The sequence below is a fragment of the Harpia harpyja genome, chromosome 12 (assembly GCF_026419915.1).
Source record: "Harpia harpyja isolate bHarHar1 chromosome 12, bHarHar1 primary haplotype, whole genome shotgun sequence".
Taxonomy (NCBI): Eukaryota; Metazoa; Chordata; class Aves; order Accipitriformes; family Accipitridae; genus Harpia; species Harpia harpyja.
In genome coordinates, this window is record NC_068951.1 from 40,361,340 (window position 1) to 40,384,772 (window position 23,433).

At 41.2% G+C, this 23,433-nt stretch overlaps 1 protein-coding gene across 3 annotated transcripts in view; it reads left to right on the top strand.

Moving 5' to 3' along the window:
* Positions 1–759: 759 nt before the first annotated feature.
* GOLIM4 (golgi integral membrane protein 4) overlaps positions 760–23,433 on the top strand; it is a 34,873-nt gene continuing 12,199 nt past the window's right edge. Inside the window, exons 1-7 of one of the 3 annotated variants that reach the window (XM_052803679.1) lie at positions 760–850; positions 16,649–16,723; positions 17,983–18,032; positions 18,779–18,832; positions 19,351–19,501; positions 20,828–20,910; positions 21,503–21,586. In XM_052803679.1, coding sequence (XP_052659639.1) covers positions 775–850; positions 16,649–16,723; positions 17,983–18,032; positions 18,779–18,832; positions 19,351–19,501; positions 20,828–20,910; positions 21,503–21,586 — 573 coding nt within the window. In that variant the 5' untranslated portion in view covers positions 760–774. Of the gene's footprint in view, positions 851–930; positions 1,574–16,648; positions 16,724–17,982; positions 18,033–18,778; positions 18,833–19,350; positions 19,502–20,827; positions 20,911–21,502; positions 21,587–23,433 lie in introns of those variants that run through there. The other 2 variants (XM_052803677.1, XM_052803678.1) reach the window with 2 other exon arrangements.

Here is a 23,433-nt window from a genome sequence, read left to right on the forward strand (position 1 = left end):
AACACACTAGTAGAGAGAACTCTAGTTACGCTAATTCTGAAATCATGCCGATTAAGGATAAACGCCGTAAGACCTGTCTCACCTTTTTACGCACGACAGTGGCATTTGGGAGCACTGCGTTAGCAGAGACAAGCTCTGCCCCTGAGTTAAGATTCACCAGCGGCCTGAGCTTGGAGAAGGACAAGGCAAAGAGCGGCGAAGGCCGTGACGCGCAGTACCTCTTGGGTGCAGCCAGCACCCCGAAACAAAGGACGGCCAGCGACCTACGAGAAAAATAAACGCGATGAAGAGGGTAAATAAATCAGGTGCTTGGTTATAAAAACAGCCTCTTTGGGACTTCGCCTTCTCAGTACGAGACCCCCCCCACCCCCCCACGAGCCGAGCCTCCCGCAGGCCCCCGTGGGCCCTGGTGTGGCTGCGGGGGCCGGGTGCCCTCCAGCCGCCACAGGCCTCGTCGCCCCCCGCCCCAGCGGCTGTCACAGCTCCACACGCCTCGTCCCGCAGCGCGTCCCACGCCCCCACTCGGCCTCCCCCCCCTCCCCGGCTCCCTCACACGGGGGCCGGGCGGGCACACGGGCCCCGGCCGCCGAGGGGGACCGCCCCGCCGCCACCCCGGCAGCCCCCCGCGCCGGGCCGGGCCGGGCCGGGCGTGAGGAGAAGAAGGCGGGCGGAGGGAAGCGAAGCGCCCCGGCCGGGCGGACGGACGCGGCGGGTACCCAATGCGCTGAGGCGCTGCCGCCCCGAAGGGAGGAGAGAGACCGGCGGTTGGGCCCAATGAGGCCGCGCCCGGAGCGGGACTTCCTTCGGGGATCACCGCGGCGGGGGAGCCGCGGCGGAGCGGAGGTGACACGTAAGTGCGGGGCCGGGGAAGTTGCCTTTGTTCCTCTCAGGATAGCGGCGGCGGCGGAGCAGCCACCGGCCGGGCGGGGCCGGGCTGGGCTGAAGGCGCCGCCTGAGGAGAGAGCGGGGAGCCGCCCCCGCCGCTCCTCTCCTCCCCTCCCCTGCCTCAGGCCGGGACAGTCAACCGGTGGCCGCCCCCCGCTCCCGCCGCCGGAGGGGCGGGCAGCACCGGGCAGCCTTGCGGCCGCAGCATGCGGCTGGGGAACCCGCCCGGAGCCGCGCAGAGTCCCGCCGGCTCCGCTCCGACGCGCAGGGCCCGCACGCAGGGGGAAGCCGCCCGGGGCGTCGCGGCCGCCGCGGTGCCCAGGGGCTGAGGCGCTCGGCCGGCTCCTCCCTCCCTCCCTCCTCTTCCTCCTCCTCCTCCTCCTCCTCCCGGCGCGGGCCCGGGGCCTCCGATGCCGCCGCCGCCTCGTCGTCGTCCGCCGCCTCCAGCTGCCCGCTGCTAAAGCCGTGAGGGGCGGGGGCCCTCGGGACCCCGCCGGGGACATGGGCAACGGGATGTGCTCCCGAAAACAGAAGCGGATTTTCCAGACCCTCCTGCTCTTGACTGTGGTGTTCGGCTTTCTCTACGGGGCGATGCTCTACTACGAGCTGCAGGGCCAGCTGAGGAAGGCTGAGGCCACGGCGCTCAAGTACCAGCAGCATCAAGAGTCCCTCTCAGCTCAGTTACAAGGTACTTACCTCGGCAGGAGCCTCTGCCGCCCTTTCCTATGGCTTGCAGAATACCCTCCTTCCTCCTCTGGGGAAGTCTGGGCTCCAGCTGTCCAGCCTCTCGCAAAGATTTGCTCCTTAGGCGCTTCTAACCCTTCTCTCCCTCCAGCCTGTGGGGTTTTGATATCTAACCGCGGGTAGGAAGCATCCTGGCCCTGCTGAAGTCAGTGTGAGTTTTTGTCGCGGACTGCTAGAGAGCTCGCGTTCCCCCTCGCTCCCACACATTTTATAGAGTGACTCTTATTCCCAAAGGACTGCGCATCACTTTGGAATTCCCGGTATAAACGGAAAAGGCAAGCGTGCTGCCCACCGCTCATCTAACGGTACAGACCACGTCTAGTTGTGGGACTTTTGCGTGCTTCTCCGTTGTCTTAGCAGTATTAATTTTATCCTGCCGAGAGAACATTCGGCTGCAAAAATGCAAGGCTGCAGTTCCTGGGCAGCATAAACCTTAAATAGCTCCAGGAGGGAGGAGAGGAATATGCTAATAAAGCATTTTTTTAAAGGGTAATTTGAAAGTAAAGTTCAAATAAGTTATTTGGATAAGGCTATTCTATTGCTTTTGGCATAACTTTGAATTTCTTGGCTTAAAGGTGCCACATAAATACAGATCCTTGTGTATCTTGGTTTGAGGAGGCTCCAAATATGGGCATCCTGTACTTGAAGATGAAAAGATGCCGATGTCTGACATCTGCGTGTCCAGAAATCAGATGCAAAGCAGCAGGTGTATATGTGAAGCATCAGTGCTCTAGGAAGTGCAAGACCTCGGCGCCTCTCTAATTGTCAAGTGCAAGGTTATCAGGTCAGCATATACAAAGTCCAGAGCCAACTTTCAAAACTCTTTAGAGTTTTATTTCTCAGAACTCTATAAATCAAGAATAAGAGTGGTCTGCTGTAGCAGCTGTAACAGTACTTAACTTCAGGGTGATCTTCAGCCATACTTTTCCCTGTGAAAGCATACATAAAAGCGTGCATAGAAGCATACAGTTCTTATGCAGAGAGTGCAGAATCAGGCTTATGCTGTTAGATTCTTATAGTGATTTGTTACTTGAATATGTTTAGCTATGATCTGAGACCATTGTTACTTAGTATTTCATTTTCAGGACATTTCCAGGTAGTGCCGTGGAAACATTGGACAGAAACCTTCATTTTAGTCACAAAAAAGATGTAAATGTTTGGCCAGGAGATGGGTATGTGGCAGATGGCTAAAGGGCTACTTTTGCTAGTCTGTATATTTGCCAACAGTATTTGAAGAGGACACAGGAACATCTTGTTCTCAAGCTAAAATTCAACAACTTAGCTTTTTCTGTTGCTCTGGCTATACCGAAGAGGAACATGCAACAAACTTTATCCTAACACAGAAGAGAGATTCTCTTGATCAGATTATATCGGGTCTGGACTGTTAGTTTAAACTTTCCACATCTGAAACATTATTTTGAGTAGCCATCATCTATCCCAGCAAGTTCATGGAAGCAGCAGGTAACTAGTAGTTGATAAATGCGGTGACAGTGCTGCGTTTTATATAAGTATTCTCTTACTTGTTTCAGTATAGCAATGAGAAATGTAAAATACGGACCAGAATCCAAAAACATTAATACGTTTGATTATCAATCAAGCCTATTAAGCAGGAGATGTTATCTATGCTAGTATGGTAGCAGTAAACCTTGTTTAAAGAAAAATAATTACTAGCAATTAAGTCACAGAATACAGGGAAAAATACAAGTAACAATAAAATTGGTTCTTTAAATTTGCCTGTATTATGGCAATAGCTAATATACCTAAAAGAGGGTGACGCTGAGAACCCAGAGAGACACTAAACACAGCAGCAAGCGTTAGATGCCTAATCTCCCACTAAAGTAAATGGAAGCTATATGCCTAAGGACTATAGAGGATTTGGGCCTAGTGTGCTAGAAATAAACTTTTCTTACCTGTCTGTCCCTGTACCTTTAGTGACTCTTTCTGGGATTGCCTTCCCTGTATAATTGCTTGGATTTTTGCAGTAGGAGTTTATTAGTGAGGAGAACATAGATAATTCAGAACCTGTGCCTATGCGCAACTCACCCAGAGATACGCAAGCACCATGCTAACTGATGATGTACAACACCAAAACCATTTCTGAACCTTTCCTATTTAACTCTTGATATGGAACAACAGGAAGAAGTTTTCTTTAAACACGAGACTTTGAAACAACATAAAATGCTGACAGAAAATCCTGTGTTTGCAGGTGCAGTATTTGACTGCACTTTGAACTTTTGATTTTAAATGGCCTGGATTTTAAATCAACAATGTTTCTGTTGCCAAAGAAAAAAAAAAACCTCTAAGAATTTCTAGGCTACATCTGTTTGCTGTCCTTAACAACATGAGAGATTATTCTTTTATGAGAACAATAAAATGCATCACTACTAAAGCAGTGCAACTTACCTTTTCCATGCAGTGTAATCAGTTTCTCTATAGATACTGGTCTGGAGGTAACTTTGGGGTGTGGAGTATGATAGGAGCACTCTGAAATCTTTTAAACAGGAACCAGTTAAAGGGCAAGGTCACTGACATCGCATTGCCAGGAGGAAAAGAGGGTGCAGTATCAACAGTGGTTGATTTCTTAGTGTTTACAGCTCTCTTCTGGGTGATTAAATAAGACTTCACAGCTCATTAAAAGCTGAGGAGAGAACTGAACCTTGGACTTCTACTTCCTGAACAACCGTTTCAGTAGGCTTTTATTGTTTTAAATAAAAAAAAAAAAAGGCAACTCTTTAAAGTTGATCTTTTGAGGATCCTGGAGCTGTATTGTGCCAGGCTAGCTCTGCGCCTGGAAGGCCAACTGGATTGAAATGCTTGGATGACAGTGAAATATCACCTGTTTTCTGAATTTTGGTTGGGTTTTGTTGTGACTGTTGGTGCCTATAAAGACATTTGTTTTCCTGTTTGTACACAGAGGAACGCTCTCAGGGCTTCTGGGTGAAACTTGAGTCAGTTTGTGAAATGCTTAAGGATCATAGGCCACTCCTAAGTTTATGTATAAGGTCACAGTTTTCCACCTGAATGCCTTTGGTCTGCCCGAAATCTTAAGAAGGATCCTCAGATGTAGCTTGGAGTGCAGCCTCCCTTCGCTTACTACTGTCCCCTCTACTATTTTTCTGTCTTTGTACATACAGTTTTTTAGGTTTTTCATCTATGTAGGTGGTAAGAACCTTCTTTTTGGTACTTGCCAGTTCTTCATGCCTGAATGAGCAGCACTTTCTGTTTTTGCTTGAAAAGCCAGTCGTCTTAGATTTTTATCTTTCTCATTGACTCGTTTTGCTCAAACGCAGCACATGAAGCAGGCTAAATCTTCTATATATGTGGGAAAATAGCACTCTCATCCACCAAGGGAAAATGTACAGATCACTGAAAAATGGTGCAGGAAGAGGTCTCAAAATCATTTAACCCATGCACCTGAACTGAAGAGGGCTGCATATGACTGTGGTTGTAGGGAGTTCTGCTTTTTCTGGTCTTCACAGCTTCAGCTACTCAGCTGAGGAGTATTTGGGCCTCTTGAAGTAAGACCAGGGTGCGAATGGAAGGATGGCAGACTTGGGGAACATGGTAAGAACAACCGGCTTGGAGAGGCTGGGATCTTAAGCTCACCTCCTTTAGACAGTTCACGTTGTAGAACGTTTTGTATTTGAAAGTGAAACTTGCCACAAAAAAGAACGTCAAACTTTGGCATTTTTATCTCTTTAACAAAGTTCTGATGGGCATGGAGAAAGTAGGGCTGCTTTTGTAACCCACAAAAGGAATACCAGAGGCAAAATTTAGAGATGACACAAAATTTCTTGGCTGCTAAGAAAACTTGAAGTCATTCATATCTATAAGGTCTTTCATAGAGAAGCTGATCTTCCCAGTAAGCCGATTGTTTTTAAATCTCATTCTCTGAGCATTATATGTTCAAAACATGAAGATAATCTTATTTAGTATTTCTTAAAATGATAAAAACAAAATTTGACACTCTTTGCCTCCTACAAAGGTGCGTCAAACTGAGTCTTAAATTATCGGCCATATAGGAACAGACTTCAGTTGCTAGAACAGAAATGCATTAACAGCTGTAGATGAACCTGATCGTATCTTTGACTGCTTCAAGGTTGAATGTATCTACAAATGTCTTTTTAGCCCTTACAGCTTCTGTCTTCTCATCCTCTGGGTATTAAGTAACCCCTTGTGTACATTTTAATCTGTTTAATCTGTTTTAATCCCTAATCCTAATAGCAGCCTACATTTAGTGCCTTTTACTACCTTAATTTTCTTGCTCTTTATCTTGGAGTCTTAACGAATCTGGTGGCTTCAGGCAATCTCTGTGCAGTCTGAGACCATACTGTAATCTTGGGAGCCAGCCAGCAGGGACTCTGGACTTGAGAGTTCAGAGTTTGTCCTACTGTAGACAAGGTGTGGGTTTCCTCAAAGCTGTCTGATCCAGTGCTACAAAGCACCAGCTGAAAAGCAAATGTAGAATTCCTCTGTGCCTGTTGTGCCACTTGTCCTAAACCGAGGCCCCTCCTTGGAGGTGACCTGCTAGAGGTTGATCAGATCTATAGCAGCTCTATGTATAGAGGCTTGCGTAATGCATCATGGTTCACAGTTCACATCACACATCACTAGATCATACTTCCGTGTAACTTTATTGGTTAATATTTATTATGTCTGTCTGCATGCTAACTACATAGATGCGAAAGCTGTTCTTAGTGAAGTCCATACAGATGTGGATGTACTTCACTATCTCACCCCTCTTTTAGAGTACTCTATTTAAACTTGTACCATAAGTTGGCAGAGCTAGGAAGAACTAACAGTACTTTTGATGGCTTATTTTTCACATGCGTCATACAAGTAGAGCTACATCTGTGCAGCTCCTGTATGGTTTGGTTGTTCTCCATAATAACAGCAGCCTGAATTCCTGTCATTCCTATTGGTTTCAGATTGCACGTAACACTACAGCGCTTATTTTGATTGTGTTTTGTTGCTATCTGAGATCTGAAAGATCTGTGGTAGCACTGTAATAGTAGAGGTTAGTCCTCTGTGTACTATTGGCACGTGGGTCTACTTCAACACCAAGTACAGTACTGCAGGAAATGGTGAATACAGCATCCCTAATTCTGCTACCTGGCTTCCTGAAATGGTATGCTTTGGTTTGTAACCTCATCTAAGAATCTGTCTTTTGTACTTCCATTCACATTTTCCACTGGGTATTTAATGTTCTAAATGCTTAAAACACATTAAATGTTTGAAATTATTTGTGCAAAATTTTAGTATGGAAGATCTATATGTTGTAAATGTGTATGTATATATGCATTTGTACGTACATATATGTATGTATAAAATGTATATTTTGATAGATATATGTCTGTTTTGCAGCTCAGCCTGAAGATTTTGGGTTTTCTGGAATTACCAACGTTTCTCAATAATCCGGGTACAGAAAAGGTGCTAGAGCTTTGTTTGGTTCAGTTAACTCAGGGAGCTGGTTTGTTACTTCTAGGTCCATAGTAAGTGAGAGTCCCAGCAGCTGAATTTTATGACTGGAAAAACAAATTGAGCAAATGCCCGTTTTTTGGTTTTTTTTTTTTCATTCCTGTAATCTGTGCCCAAGTACCCTTCAATCACTTTCCTTGCAGACGTAATAATTCTAGGATAAATTTCTACCAGTGCTGCAATGTTACATCTGCACCCAAGTTGGAATCTGGGCTGAAGATCACAGAGCATGTAGTCTGAAGGAATATTAAGCAGCATGAGGTAATAGGGTGGTTTTGTTCCCTGGGTTTTGTTGTTCCTTCTCCCCAGTTTAATATTGGGCCTGGTAGCTAGCAGACTGATGGAAGATAGAGCCAATATCCTGGAACTATTTGTTACTGATGATGATTTAAGCCTTTTAAAGCTCCTAAGTGATTGATCTGTCTGTGATTATGAAGACTTTGGAGCTGAGAGAGGAGGAGGGAGGCAAGATGGGTGGATGCTTTGGTGAGTTTGCATTCTGGCTTCTTTGACAGTCGACTTCTGTCACACGTTCCTAGCAGGCAAAGGTTTGACAGAAGCTTCTGCATCACCTAAAACATCATCAGCTTTGTTGGAGGGAGACCAGTAGAGAGGCAGAGGATGAAACTGCCACGGTCATGATCTGACAATTGTAGCTGCAAACTGAGCCAGAAATCCTGTAGGCAACAGCGTAGCTTAAGCAATGTCTGGCTGTGCTAAGCACACAATGTGGGAAGAGTCTTAGGAGGGTTGTGACTTTGCAATTGTACTGACAAAACTTTGAAGTTAATATCTGAGAGTTAGGCACTCCTGGTGTGGAGATTGTTGGTTTACTGTTAAAACCAAAGCCTAAACAACAGAGTGGAATTGCTTCCTTACTTCCTACGTGAGCAAAACTGCTTGAATTCTTAAGTTTTAAATGTGATGTTCCAAACGCATTGTCTCATTGGGCTGGTTGTTTTGCTGGGCAGGGGTATGTATGTTTGGGTGGGGCAACCTTATGAGTAAGGTTTCCACCCACTCTGAGATCTGAGTACACATTATAGCATCTCTTACATAGTGGTGAAGATATTGCCAGCAATTTGTGGCTAATATAGTTCACTTTGCTCATTTTTGGAATAGGATCCTTGCATAGAAAAAGTAATTAAATCTGTCCTGCTGAAAGTCAGGTGCTGTTTTGAGGTTTAATGGTAATGAAAGCTAAATAATTCAGATTACTGAAAAAAATGAACTATGCAGAACAACTAATTAAGGCAGAATCTTTTGTTAGGTGATTTTTCTTGGGATTTTTAGGATTCAGGGCATGAATTTCTAGCCGTGTTGGAGCCTAAGGTAAGCACTTAAGGAATTCAGCCTTTTTGGATGCTGTTCCTTGTTTAAAGAAGGGTCTTCTGAGCTGGATGCAATTCTGATCTTTTTCTGGTGATCTAGCATAAACCAAACTTCCCGAGATTTTCTACTATGTATCATTCATTAAGAAATAAAAGAAACTGCAATTATTCCACCTCTTCCTCTGCATTCCACCTGCCCCCCCGCCAAGGTATCTGAAATTAGCCTAGTGTCTTATTTTCCTGAGGTGACTCAGATCCCTGAATTTGGCAGTCATTTCCAGGGCTTAATTACAGAGATGTTGTGCCTGCTTGTGCTCCTGGAGGGCATAGTCTATTCCTATCCATGCCATGACGCTGAAAAATGCCATTTTCAGTGTTTCAGTTAATCTGTCATACTTGGATGCATATTTTGAGGTTTGACAGTGATATTCTGTTACCAAAAAAATAAATAAATTACGAACCACTAACTCAAACTATTGATTTCTGTATGCAGTTTTTCAAAACATACAACTGGAGGTGACTCCAAGTCCCCTGTGTTAGAGTTCTTGAGAACTAATTTAAGGAAGTGGTTTAGCAGTTTTGTAAGGTGATAACCATAGCTATTACATCAGTTTTTGCCATATTCCATTACAATAAAAATGCAGATGTATGTTTCAGTTAGGAGAGACCGTTAAAACAATGTGTGTGTGTGTATATACAGATTACGCCGCTTTTCTTGATTTTGCACTAGTTTTTTAATATATATATATTTACATAGATCCTAACACCATGTAGATAGAATCACGAGACTTCTGCATAAAATTGAAAAAAAGGCTAAAACAATTTTTGAGAGAAAGAACAGGCCCTTGTTTCCTGGAGCTGAGAGTGGAGTAGACTCAGACATTCAGAGATGATGTGAGAAGGAAACTTGTCTCTGCAGCTCTTCTGAATGTTTGTGTGTTTTCTTCAAAATGATCTGGTGCGTCATGGCAAAAATGGCAGAATAATGGAGGGAAAATCATAAAAAGAAAAGGGAATGAAATTATTCTAGAAGTAAATCTGCTAACCTTAAGAATTTAAGTCTAAAATCACTACACAGGTTTTGTTTGAACTATTTGCATTTATCATCACTTCAGAAGAAAATCTTTAGCATAGATAGGTGTATAGAAAACAGCATATGCAAGGTGAGATGCTAATCTGACCCAGCATGTCATAACCGCGGGTGGCATCAAAGATTGGAAGAAATCTTTTGTGGAGTGCGCAGGAAATCTTTTCTGGGATGGAAAACGTCATCTCTTTCCTAATAAAAGTCATGTCTGAAGCCTAACTGTTAGGGATTAAATATTTAATCGCATTTAATACTGCTTCTCAAACTTTTATTTTTAGCAGCAGCTATTACAGTTTACTGCTTCAACATGATAAATACCTCCCTATATCCCAACATATCTTGCAATTTGTTTTTAAATCTCTTGTTTCCTAGAGGTGTTATTGACTTCTGAGAAAGGGAGTACATGAGGCAGGGTGGAGTAAAAGGATCCTATTAAATGTAGGTGTTTACTCCCGTTTAGAAATTAATTTTCATGTCATCCTTATAATTGAATAGAGCTGACAACTATTTCTCAGAAATATAAGCATGTGTTTCTGGGGCGAACTACATCAGTGTGCCAAACTCCCTAGCATTCCCCCATTTCCAGAACTGCAGTCAAAGCAAAACTTTTAAGATCTGCAACACTTCTCCACGTTGTGCTTCAGATTTCCTCTTTGCTTTTTGAGGATGCAAAGCTGAAGGTTTGATAAGCATGTGAATATTCTTATATGCTTATCTGAACTCTCCACACATTCCAGAGCTTTTTGAAGTTCTCTCATGATTCTCTCTCATGGCTCTGATACCTTGTCTAATCTGTTACCAAGCTCTGCAGTGTTAGTGTGGGGAAAAAACCCTTGATAGAAAGCAAGTTTCATAGAGAGCATCAGTGATAATTCTTGTCCTGGGCAAGACACCAGGGACTGAGTTGGAGTTTGTAGAGCCAAAAGCAGGAGTCTCAGAGCTTTAGTTAAGGAGTCAGCTATGAGCTTTAATGGATTCCCAACACTCAGTGTCATGTCAACTACCAGGATACAGGTAATTCCAAAATTATTCTTTGGTTTTTCAGGTATATTCCAACTTACCCAGAAAAAATTCCAGTGTTCCAAGATGGAAAATACTACCTAAAAATGCACATAGTCAGTTCTCTGTTATCTTTGGGTAGATCGTATGTAGTTCACGGCTAAACTTTGACCTAAGTGCAGGCACTTGATCAGTCTCCGTCTACAGCTCCGTGTGGAGCTGTTTTAGCAGCAGTGGTGCATCTCGTTCGTGTAGAACCACTCTGTGCATTGGGAGCACGGTGCGGCAGGACGTCGCTCTGGTGTACAGCTAGCTGCCTGCACTCAAGCTAGTCAGACCCAAATCTCCATAATTTGCTCAAGTCCCATTCTCCAGTTGTAGTTTCTTACTGGAGTACTGACTAACCTATTAGAGGAACAGGTTTATTTTAATTGATAGGCTATTTTTGGTGCAGGATCTTTGAAAGCAGCAGATGTTATGCTTTCTCCTTGTGCAACTGAAATCAGTGGTAGGTCTATGACAGACACTACAAAAGCCCTGAACGTGAAGATCCAGGTATTAAATACAAACTTCTCTCTTAAAATTATTAATACTCTGAGCAACATAAATGCCTAGTGAATTAAGTCAAAGCAGTGGTTATTTTTAAGCACAACTGCTGATGCATGGTTTAGTTTGCTAGGAGGAATTCTGCTCTTTTGCAGTGACTGGCTGTAATTTGACAAAGCTATTACCTGATCATTCTTCATGTGAGTAAATTGAAAAGTGTAGGAGTTTGTTTTAAAGTAAATGTAATTGTCATGCAATGCTAGTTGTGGTTTTCAGTGAGCAAAATGAGAGCAGTCCATCCCTGCTGTATGTAAAATTGTTCCATAATTAAGCCAGAAAAATGCTTGTTTTTCACATGCAATCAGTTTCACATTATGTTGGCTTCTATTTCTGCCCTTTTTGTATAAATTCAAAACTGAAAACTTCAAGGGTATAAAATATGAAACAGCTTCAATATTTTGTTCAATATATTGTAAATGTATGGTTTCTGTAATGTTATTTTCTTGCGCTATACTTAAACCACAGTTTTCCTAGTCTTTATTGTGGGAATACATCCATTGTTTCTTAGATGTTTGCAATATCACTGGAATATCCATTTATTGCTAAACTCTCAATTGAGAGTCTTTGAAATAGATGGAGTATATGCTGTGACTATATGGGTCGTACTGTGGTAGGGAATCCTGATACTTGTCCAGGAGCTACCCACAGTTTGATAATCTGTTTCTGATAAGATTATTAGTAGTGAAATAGTGGATCTCCTTGTTTGAAGCCAGATTCACTGACTTAATCTAACACAGAGCTGGAAGCTTGGGGAAGAGGTCTTGTTATATTAATAATGTGTTCTCACAGCATGAAACGTTAGCATCAGATGAGTCAAGAAATATCTTCTGAGATCAAAATTTTAATTATTGTCATTGGACTACAAAATCTATCCTACATGCCATATTGAAGGGATTCTTCCTTGGCTCATGGAAATGCTTTGCACTCAGCAGAAAAGCTATTTGCATGGGTTCACATTTTAAATGGTTCTATTTGCAGTGACAAGAATTGGAAATTATCTGTATTTTTATAACAAGTCTATGTTCTACAGACCTTCGTAGTGTTACTAGAAAAGTGCCAGTGTGGCTTACCACACGCTGCTGGTTCAGTTCAGCTCTGCCACAGTCTGTGAGAAAGCAACATTGAATGTTGCCAAGACTACTGAAATCTGCTGGTTTTAAATGAAAGGTATTACTCTAAGCTCAGAGAAAGATTGCAGAATTGCATAAGAAACAATAACATTGAAATTAATAAAATTTCTTGCATCATATATATTTAAATCCCAATGTAAACTTAATTTTCCAGTATGTAAGATAGTGGGAACTGAGGTATTTTAGACTCTGGAATCATGCTTCTGGCAGACCAAAATACCAAAGTAACACAGCTGCAAAATTGCTGGTAATGTAAAATAGGAGATACTTTCTTTTAAATGTACAATAATGGCGTATTTTGCTCAATAACAGTTTTACTGCTTAGATGTGCAAAGCAAAGATAAGAGGAAATAACCATGACTGTTAAATAAGCTTGCTTTCATCACATCGCTTGACTCCTGTGTTGCAGTTAACGTTCGGCAGTGGTCAAGGTGGTGTAATCTTCTGAGAACCTACAGGGCATCGCACCCCCCGCCCCCCTTCTCCTCCACTTTCTTTTCTGTATGAGAAAAATCTTAAATCAAGGACTTGTTTTAATTGGGATCAATTCAAGAACTGTTAAATATTTCCTTGTTGAAGGTGAGAAGGGTGTTTTAACTAGCTGTGATGTTACCAGTTCTGTTTCTGGGCTCTGCTCTTTGAGACTGGATCACCTTTCTGTGAGTTTGTTGTTCTTTGTTCATTCATGTAGGTTACATTATATAGGTAACTTAAAGAATAAACCGAAACCTGCAGTTGTTGCAGCTTTGGAATAGTGCCTATTAGCCATTAGATGACCACTGTACCATTCTATTAAATACAACATAGAAACGAAGTTCAAGTATTTGTGCAAAGATCAGTACAAAATTAAGAACTTACCCTAGGAACAAATTATTTGTGAAGTTGAAGTGCCCTGTCGGTGCATCACACCAGTAGGAATTTGTCAGATTCCTTATATAGGTTCTGCCCCCCAGCTGGGAAACCTATAATAGAAAACATGATTTTTAGTGTATTTATTTCTTTGAGAATTTTGCTCAGACATCTTATATCCAGGTTGGTAGTGAAGAAAGAGAAATCCCCTGCTGTAGTAACAAGAGCCTTGTAGTTTGGACTCTTCTTGTCTAGGAAGTTCCTGACTGGTGGCAATAATTTATGTTTATGGGAGATAAACTCCTATATGTACTTAAAAATCTGACCTGCAACCTACTCGCCAAAAGAGCAAGTGAGAAAATATGGAAGTCATGCTTTCTTAATAATTATTCTTCATCAAAATCTTCATTACGTTGCACATTATGAACTTTTATCGGAGAAAAACATTGCTGAACCGACAAGTAAATGAAGTAGAAGGGGAGAGGTGTAGGAAGAAGTTTTTCTTAGTCCTTTTTGGCCATCTGAAGGGCTATTTTAAGAGCTTGCCAGCTTTGTTCCAGTATTTCAAAGGTTAGCCCGCAGAAGGTAGCAGTGAGGATGCACTGCCTGGGAGGGATGTAGAGACATTGCTTGAAAGTGCAGGGTGAAGACAGGAAAGCCGAAGCTCAGCAGAGATGCAATTAGCTGGGAAAGGTACAGAACACTGCGGTCCCTAAAACGCAAACTATTGCATTCTCTTTCTCCTTTCTTCCTGCTCTCATGGGTTTGTTGTGCAGGGGAGCTGAGGAAGGTAGGCTTGCAGAGAAAGAAGTGAAATGCAAAATATTACCTCTGAATCTGTTTGTGGTTTAGTCTGTTTGCCAAAAAGCCTATTTCTGCCCCTGATTGCGTGGGAGGGGAAACCCATTATGGATTTTCATTTCTGTCCTGAGTTGCTATGCTACAACTACTGTTCCTTTTGCAATGTAATTCAGCATTCACAATCTTTGGTGCCTAGATAAAACCATTACTGTAGTGCTGCCATTTTTTTTTCCTCCTCTGAAAGCTTACTTGCTGGTGACTTTGTGAATATTCATTACATGCTTGTTTTGTTGCAGAGGATGTTGATACATTAGTTCATCTTGACTGATGCCCTTGACTTCAGAAGATAAATAGCAAAGTAGAGATAGGTGACAAGGATTGATTAGCAATCCAGCTCCTAAGCCAAAACGTAAACACTTGTAGATAAGCCAGTAGCAAAAGAGCCTGCAGAATACACCTTGGTGGAATTAAGAACACATTTTAAGGTGCAAGAGGAGTTTTCTGTGGCTGGTAAGATACAAGTCTTTATTTGATGCTTCCTGTTAAAGGCTTATGTTCACCAACGGTTTACTTCTCAGAAAATGAGTTTCCTAGTTTTGAAAAATCACACATTCCATTAATACAAATTAATAACTCTTTAAAGGAGTGCAAATTATAATTTGGACAGTGAAATGTACATGTGTTAAACTGAGCTTGAACCAATATAATTGTACATTTGCAGGAGTTTTAATTAATATCTTTGCTTTACTGCAAACTTGGTAGGCTATTTCAGAAAATGATCCTTCAGTCTAGTGAGTGGTGAGGAGAGGGTAAATAGGGACTGATGTGCCCCATCACTTGTGAGAAACTAGATGTTCAAAACACAAGCTGAATGAAATGCTGCTTTACTGGCAGCTAAATGGTAGGACTTCCTGCCAGAGGATATTGGATGTCCTAAATACACATGGATACAACAAACAATTAGACAAATTAATAAATGTAAAATCGATTTTGGTATGGTGTACACAAAGGACCTGCGGGCACCTCGGACAGTCTTTGGGAGGCATAAATTGCTGGGAGACAGTGCCAAAGAAATACTGTAAACTCATTGTGTAAATTCTGTATTAGGCATCTGCTCTTGTCAGGTCTTGAGAGATGGCACGGTTGGTCCGTTGGACCGTTGATATGACCAAGAGCGGTTGTCATACCGTAAAAAAAACTAGAAATAAGGTTGTCTCTGCTTTCTGTGATCAAACCTGGAGCAGTCCGTCTCCTGCCGTTCCACCCAGAGTTCCAGGTCACTGCCAGTCATCACTACTGCTCTCTTATGAACTGTACAAGCCGGCACTGCCACCAGAAATCGTTACGCACCCTGTCCCCGGCTGTTAGGTCCTGCTGTCCCATCGCCCACAGGAGTGAGAGCGAAGGGAAGGACAGTACGAGAACAAGCAGCAGAACCACCTCTTCTGGTAGCAGTGTCAGCTCAAAGGGCTTGTAGAGTTTGGCAAAGACGTCAGAGCATCTTTTCAAAAAAACATACGCATTTTTTTGTAGTCAGTGACCCTGCTGGAGGGGACAGTGACACACCGCATGCCACACTGCATGACTACTGTTACCTGGTCCGCTGAGGATGTAGCGGGTTTTACTATGAGTAGTGCCCCTAAAACCTCAGCTTTTGCTGCTGTTGTTGCTTTTTGGTTGAAGCGCTGTACGCAGACCACTTCTTCATTCATCTCTAGACTATCGTATGGGTATTTTGACTCCATTAAAGAAGATGCATAAATGCATTTAAAAATCAGTGAAAATTAAATTTTACTCTCAAACTGACATGATTTCATGATGAGCAGTCTCATATACCCTAGCCTTACAGAGAAACATCCAGTTTAGCTTTATACTTTAGCTATCCTAGCCCTTCAGATGATGTCTTTTGTTCTTCCTGCCTTATCTCCTTAACTGGGGCATGAAAAATCCCTCAAAACCGCCCCAAATCCTCCTCAGATTACATGGATATTGTGAGTACAGGGTGCTTTAGCATACATATACTTGCTGTCAGCGCATGCTTACTAAGAAATACAGGACACTATACCTAAGCATTTAATTGTGCAGTCTGTGGGTCTTCAACCGCACTGTGGTGTGAAAGGCCACTGTTACCCAGGCTTTACAGAAGAGAAGGTTGCAGAAAACTGAGTTGTCCAAGTTTTTGGAAGAATTTAGGAATGGATCTCAGGTTCTCCGTGTCTTAGTCTAAGCAGCCTGTCTAGTGTACTTCTGCACCTTTCTAAGCTGCCCTGCTCTTGTGCATCTCTCTTCCCTCCTTGTGACAATTTGTTTGCTGCAGGGATTTACGCTGGCAGTAAGGTTGTCCTGTCTTATTTCCTTGTCTCTTTACAAACAAGGCAGGAGAGAATGAAAGCATGGGAAAATGTGTACCTGCATACCTAAGAAGGAAAGAGGATTTGGTAGCTTTCATGTAGATCCACCATCGCTGACTGTCTCTGTAAACAAATCACTTACATGGTTATCCCATTCTATGTTTATGCAATGGAAATAACCCAGAATTCAGGATCAATAAAGCATGCAAAACAGAAAAAAAGTTACCGTCCCAAATGACACAAACAGTCCTTTATCCTATGACCTCATTCCACTTGTATTTTCCTGGTACATTCTGTGCCAATGCTCTCTGGGGATGCTGGGGGTGGGTGATGTTTTATGTATGTATTACTTTTAAAATGAATTGTGTACAAAATTTCTCTTTTCAGTTGTATATGAGCACAGGTCAAGATTAGAAAAGTCATTACAAAAGGAAAGGCTTGAACATAAGAAAGCAAAAGAAGGTAAAAAAGTGCTTTTCACTTTGACATTTAAGATAACTTGATTACTTTAGAAAGTAACTTCAGATGTATTTTGTTCCATTTTAAATGAGTTACCAATATATAACACGTTAGCAGGACCACCTTGGCAGATCCGTGGTGGTCTTTTTAGTACATCTCTTTAATTTATTTATTTTTTTAACTCTTGAAAAAGTATTCATCATTTTAGTACTGTTTACAGATCACTGCAACATGGCATAGTATACACAGAGAATATGTATATATCGATGTACATAAACCTAACATGTATGTGGAGTATGGGCATGTGTAAATCCTGTTCCAGCATGCTGAAAATTTAAAACTTGTACCAAAAACATGGGATCTTTTCCTGCATTCCATCAATGTGAAATTAGACCCTGAATCAGAATTTTTACACATTTTTAAGGGTAAACACATGCTTACATTCTTTTTCCAATTAAAACTAAGTTCTAGGTGTGTGTGAGGGGGAAATGTTGGCACACATTGTATTTCTTACACGTCTGCCCTCTATGAAACTTCAGCAGAATGCAATCCTCTGAGTTCTCTCTGAGTCTTTTGTTATGTTGAATTCACTATGATTTTCAGAGTAAAGCCTGAAACTTAGGCTAAACTAAGGCTAAAACTGAGAACTCAGCCGCTGAATTAAAACAACTACTTCAGCAGAGATTAAGAACCTGTAAGAAATTATTCTTACTGTGCAGTTCTCGATAGCTTTCTGGTGCCATCTAGTGTAGAGCTGTCCCATTGCTATGCAAGGGTGAGTTGGCATTTTCAAATCCTGAAAAGAGGATCAGGGAATGAAAGGGGAAATTTTTGTTTTATTTAAACTTAGTCTAGACTTTCACACTTCTTAAAGTACATTTTTTTTATCCTAATACAAGAATACACGATTTATAAATGTCTTTTTACTTTTGAATGATGCTACTGGGCCTCTACTGAGAGAGTTCACATAACAGATTTAATTACCTGTCCGTAGTCTTGAGCCTGTACCCCCTATATCTCACACTAAGATATGAAAATATTTTATGAAACTATGAAACTCTTTAATGAAAATATTTTGTCAAAATTTGAGCATTTGGTTAAACTCCCCGTAGCTTTTTTTTTTTCAAGATCTTTTGGAAAATTGTAACTGCTTAAGTATTCAGCTCTTAAGAGAATTTATGTACGCAACAGTTATGTTATTTGAGTACAGATTCTAATCTTCGTCAGTTTTTTTAATCAGTATTTTCCCTTTTATGTTGCAGATTTTCTTGTTTATAAACTAGAAGCACAGGAAACACTAAATAAAGGAAGGGTAAGCCATCACTCCTAGTACAAGTTTTTAATAGTTGATGCTATTTGCGTCGCAAGAAAAAGGAAATACTTTGCAATTATAACTGTTCAAAGGAAGAGGTCTTACAAAATACTAATTGAAAGAGCTCTCACTTATCCCATTTCTACTCTGCATGCATAAGTGCTCTGCAATTCCTAATCATTTGAGCTGTAGTAGGAGGTATTAATATCTTTCCAGAAAATTAATTTAGAAAATATCCTCCTGTTTATATTATGGTAATTCAAACGTAATGTTACTATTTTTAAGGGGAAGGGGGGAATAAGAAGGCATTAGAAATCTTCTTGTAGCCTAGTCCACAGGGAAAAGGACAGTGACAACTTTCTAACACATGGTCTTTGAACTGGCAAGTATAAAAACATCAAGAAACTTTGTTTTATATACCAAGTGCCAGAAGGAAAGCTGTATCTGGCAAAGGACTGAGAGACCTGTAGAGAACTCTTTATAAAGTGAGTAAATTAGGATTTTATGGCTTCTTCATGTTGAAACCGGGGAACAGTTTGAGAGCTGAGTAACCCAAGTTAAAATACATTGTTGCTGCAGTAAGCGCAAAGTGTATATGCTTGCTATGTTCCAAAGCAAGTGGAGAGATTGATTTGTTTCCTGGGGAGTTAGGTCCCTTGGCTTGTGACTCCTAAATAACTGCACGTACAGAGGTTAGAGGAATTGACAGTATTGTTCTGTTTAACACTAGTGTTTTTATTTTACAGCAAGACTCAAATAGTCGATACAGTGCACTCAGTGTACAACACCAGATGTTGAAGGTAGGTAACTGAGAAACCCAGTTTCACAGGACATTGGTATTCTGCTGTGTCAGGGAGATACAGCCTCACTGGCTTCTGGTAATTCGCTCCAGAATGTCAGTACATCGATGGTGCCTTCCTCTTACAACAGTACCGTTAAAAGATGATTTACTGCAGTTTTTCTTAGTCAGGCTTCCCAGTGGGTAATTTAATCTTATCAAATGCAATTACTTGTATGGTATGCTGACTTATCAGACTTTACATAGTTTGGCATGTAAGGAATTTCTTAGACACATTCAGCAGCTCCCAATGGGACAATGCAACTGCAGGGTGAGGTGACATAGCCCTAGAACAGGAGACTGCTCATCACAGAGATCATTCTGTGTTTGAGAGGAGCTGCAATATGCATGCTTTGAATAATAAACTTCTTGTTATGAACGCTTCCTATTCATCTGGACTTATTTAACAAATTGCCAAAGACAATATTAGCCAGATATGCAGATACAGAACTGTTCCAGTTTCCAACTTGGTATTTGCAGAGTCAACATGAAGAACTAAAGAAACAGCATGCTGACCTTGAGGAAGATCACCGAAAACAAGGAGAAGAGTTTAGCAGAACATTCAGTGATCACAAGGAGAGATACTTGCAGCTGCAGCAGGAAAAAGAGCAGGAGATCTCTAAGCTGAAGGGTAAATGCAACCTGTATCTGGCTGTCTATATTAAAATGTGTATTTGTCATTGTGTTTTGTGTGATGTGAGACAGAAAGGCATCATCTCTGTTCTCACTAACAGGTCATTCATGCATCTTATCCCTCCTGATAAGTTACGTTTTCTTGATGATTTTCTGTGGCCTCTTTCTGAATTCATATGTGCACTTTGTGTTTCTATCTAGACTAGAGAAATAGTAAGAAACACAGCCCTTAAAAGCCCATCAACTGTCAGAGGATGGCTTATCCAGTCTTTCATTTTTAGTTCTAAGACTTGTATAAACCTGGAAAGATAGACGTGCCTCTTTGCCTTTCATTTACAAAAAAGGGTACTCTAAGAATGCCACTTCTATCAGAGAGTTAATTGTGCCTCTTTATGAAGTGACTTTACATACCTTATTTTTAGACCTAATTTTCTCATATGTATCAGCTTCTCTGAAACATGTTGCATCTGTGTACGTGGATGATGAAGTATTAATTTTTTACTCTTGGCGTCCAGTTTCCTATTAAAGAGATTCTTTGCAGTTTGCGGACCTCTTCAATCCTAATTACACAATTGCATAGAACAAAAGGATGAGGCTTTCTCCATCAAGGGCCTTCAGCCACTTTCTGCTGTGTGTCACTAACACATGAGTGAGTTAGTTTTGGAGCTGTCTGCCGTTTTGTCTGCACAGTATTTTGCAGGCAGAGGCTGTGTTTATGGGTTCTGCCTTGGCACCACACCAATGAAGTCATACAGCTAGCTCTTGGGCTGAGCTGGATTGCTGCCTAGCAGCTTGGAGTGTGGGAAGAGCTTGCCTGTGTCTGCTTGCAATATTCCACATCAACATAATGTAAGAAGTGGGAAGAGAAGCCCCTCTCCCTGGTCCCAGAATGTAAAGCTTTTTAAGTATGCTGGCCATCTGGGCACCTCTTCCAAAAGAATAGCTTAGTCCTATGACATAAAATTCTCACTCACCAGATGCGATGTGGGGGAAGAAAGGAGGGTGGCTTCCTCTCTGCCTTTAAAAGATTCAGATTACTGTAATGAATTTTGCCGTCTGCAGTCCCTAGCGTGAACAGTGATGCATAATTCCAGTTGCAGACTGGGGGCACTAATATGAAATTTTCTGCTTGAAAATGTAAAGCTTTTTATGGGGCTGGGGAGAGATGTAATGTAAACAAACCATACAATTACTCTAATCCATTTTTACTGTAGCAATTGTGTAGGACTTTATGTAGTTTGTGTTATAGTCTTAATTTTGGCCTTTAATCTAGTAGTATAAATCTGACCGGGTTTAAATTCTCTATGTAATTTCTTTTAAACAGAATCCCTGTATAACTTACGGGAGGAGAACAGACAGTTGAGAAAAGCTCACCAAGACATTCACACCCAGCTACAAGATGTCAAGGTAGGCTTTGTTTTGAGGAGAACTTCCAAGACCATTAAGAAAAGAAAAATTCTCCCAAGTTTTAACAAGCCAGAAATGGGCTATGCTGAAGACTTGTAGTTTCTATTATGTGGCAAAAAGGAGAAGAATATGGCTGAACTGGATTTCTTGTCTTTTGCCTGCTGCAATTTAGGTACATGCTCTTTTTAAAAACAAAAAAAAAAAAAAAAGAAAAAAGAGAAGTATTTAGTATAGAAATTGGAATTGGAAGTTTGATTTTGCAAGTTATGAATTGTGTTTTGGCAAACTAAGTTTGCTGAAATTAATGTTTTCCAGCTCTTATTTTTTTTTTAAACATTCATCAACATCTACTCCAACTTTTAACTTTATTTGTTAAGCAAATCCTGGCCTCTGAATTTTCTTTCCTGGCGTGCTCGCTTTCTCTGTCTAATATGCATTCCATGTTAAATAAATAAATGCTGTCATTCCAACTCAGGATTTTCTTTTCGAAATAAATTGAATTATCTTCCTAGTTCAAAATTCCCCCAGGCTACCTAATTTACCTTTAGAATGAACTTTATGTGAAACATGTAATGTTCTTCTTTTTGTGTAGCAACAGCATAAGAACTTACTCTCCCAACACAACCAGCTTGTAGTGACATTGGAAGACCACAAGAGTGCACTAGCTGCTGCACAGGTCAGAAAGGAAAGCAGCTTCTACTGGCTCTAACCTTCCTAAAACTTGTTTCTCCTAGTTCAGCTGACTGTAATGTTTTGCATGTAGCCTTTCGCATGGGGAATTTGCAGTTAGCGCCATGCTGCACACTGCAGGGAAATGCATGAGTTAAAGGGTTGCTCTTAAAAAGAAGCTGCAACAAATCATAGGGCTGTCAGAAAATAAAAAGCTGTGTTATAGGCCCAAGAATGCATGTATTACTGATAAGAAGAGTATCTCTGCTTCCATGAGAGCTGTCAAATACCTTTCTTTCTCTGTCTTCTCTGATAGAACTTCTCTTAGTTTAACATCCCATACTCTGACATTCACATGTATCACTTATGAAGACCTGGATGCTGGTATAGACCATAAAGTCTCTTTTTGTGTATGACTGGGAGATTTATAAGGCTGTATACATCAGTGCGACAGAGGTAGAGTATATATGGAGGAATGTAAACTCCAGGTGGAACTCAAATTAATTAAAAGGAAGCAACAGCATTACCTTTCTTGAATGTCATTTTCAAGTGAACTAACCATGAAGTGCAAACTTTGCTAGACTATTGCAGATTCAGTCAGGTGTGCCAGTACAAGCTGCGTGGCCCACAGGGAATCTGAAAGCAGGAGTAACGTTGGAGCAGAGGAAGACTATTGGTGAAAGATCAAAGGGAAAGGCAATGAGGCAGTGTGAAGTTATTTTTATTCCTGATGAATTTTCTTCATTTAAGTATTTTCATGGTCCACAAAATCATTAGCAGCATTAAAAGCATTGGATCTTTTTTTTTCTGCTTGCAGTGCATATCCATATGTGTAGATATTCAAAAAACAGGGCAAGACCAGGAAGGTCCCTCATAGACTAAATATATGAAGAATCTTAATTTCCAGTACTAAAACAGGCTGGCAGCTACTTTTAAGCTCTTCTCCCACTGGCCACATTAGCTACTTGGTATGTATTTGCTAACATCTGAAATTCCACAAGGGCAGATGCAGGGTCTGATTTAAGGTTCACCAAATCCAAAGGGAAGCTCCATATACTTCTGGCATTGATTCAGTTCTTTAATTAGAAAACCTGTGTCACACAAAGCCTTTCTATCTGCAATCAGAATGTGGCATTTATCATATAGAGAACCTTTCCTTCAAGAGAAGGGTCTTGCACATTCTTTCAGAACAGAAGGTATGTAGCACAGTTGCATAGTTTCTCCTACAAACCAGCTACAGAAAGTTCACAAGGGATTATTGCTTAGAAACACAGCTCAATAAATGACCCCTCGATTTCTAAGTGTATCCTAGACATTAAATATCAGTAGTCAATATTGCACTAATGAATTTGTCATTTGAATCTTTAAGGCATTGTAATCTTTGTATTCTTCCATAGCTCAAACAGCCAGACAGATTCATTATATTTTTTTATAAACCCTGTCTTTCTGCCAGTATTAATACCTTTTAAGCTATGGCCTTGAATCACAGTGTTCAGCTTAGCGAGTCGTGCAGCAGAACGGAGTACTTGAATTCTGATCTGGCTGTGTGCTGTTTAAATATCCTAGCATATTAGTGTCTCTGCATGGTCAGTGAGTAGGGGGGGAAAAAAAAAAAAAAATCAAGAGACCTGCTTATTAGTCTTATGTTAAGTAAATACTATTTTTTTTCCTCTAAAATTTCTTGTTGGACTCTCCAGCAGTTAATCAGGAAGCAGAAGTATCCCTCTGGAATGACAAGAGTAATTACTGTGCATTCTGCTTTGCTTTTAGGCCCGTCTGTTTTAATGGATGCCATAGTCTTTTGAAGATGCTTCGAGGTGCGTCTAGCTTCGGAGCTGTTATGCATTGCATCAT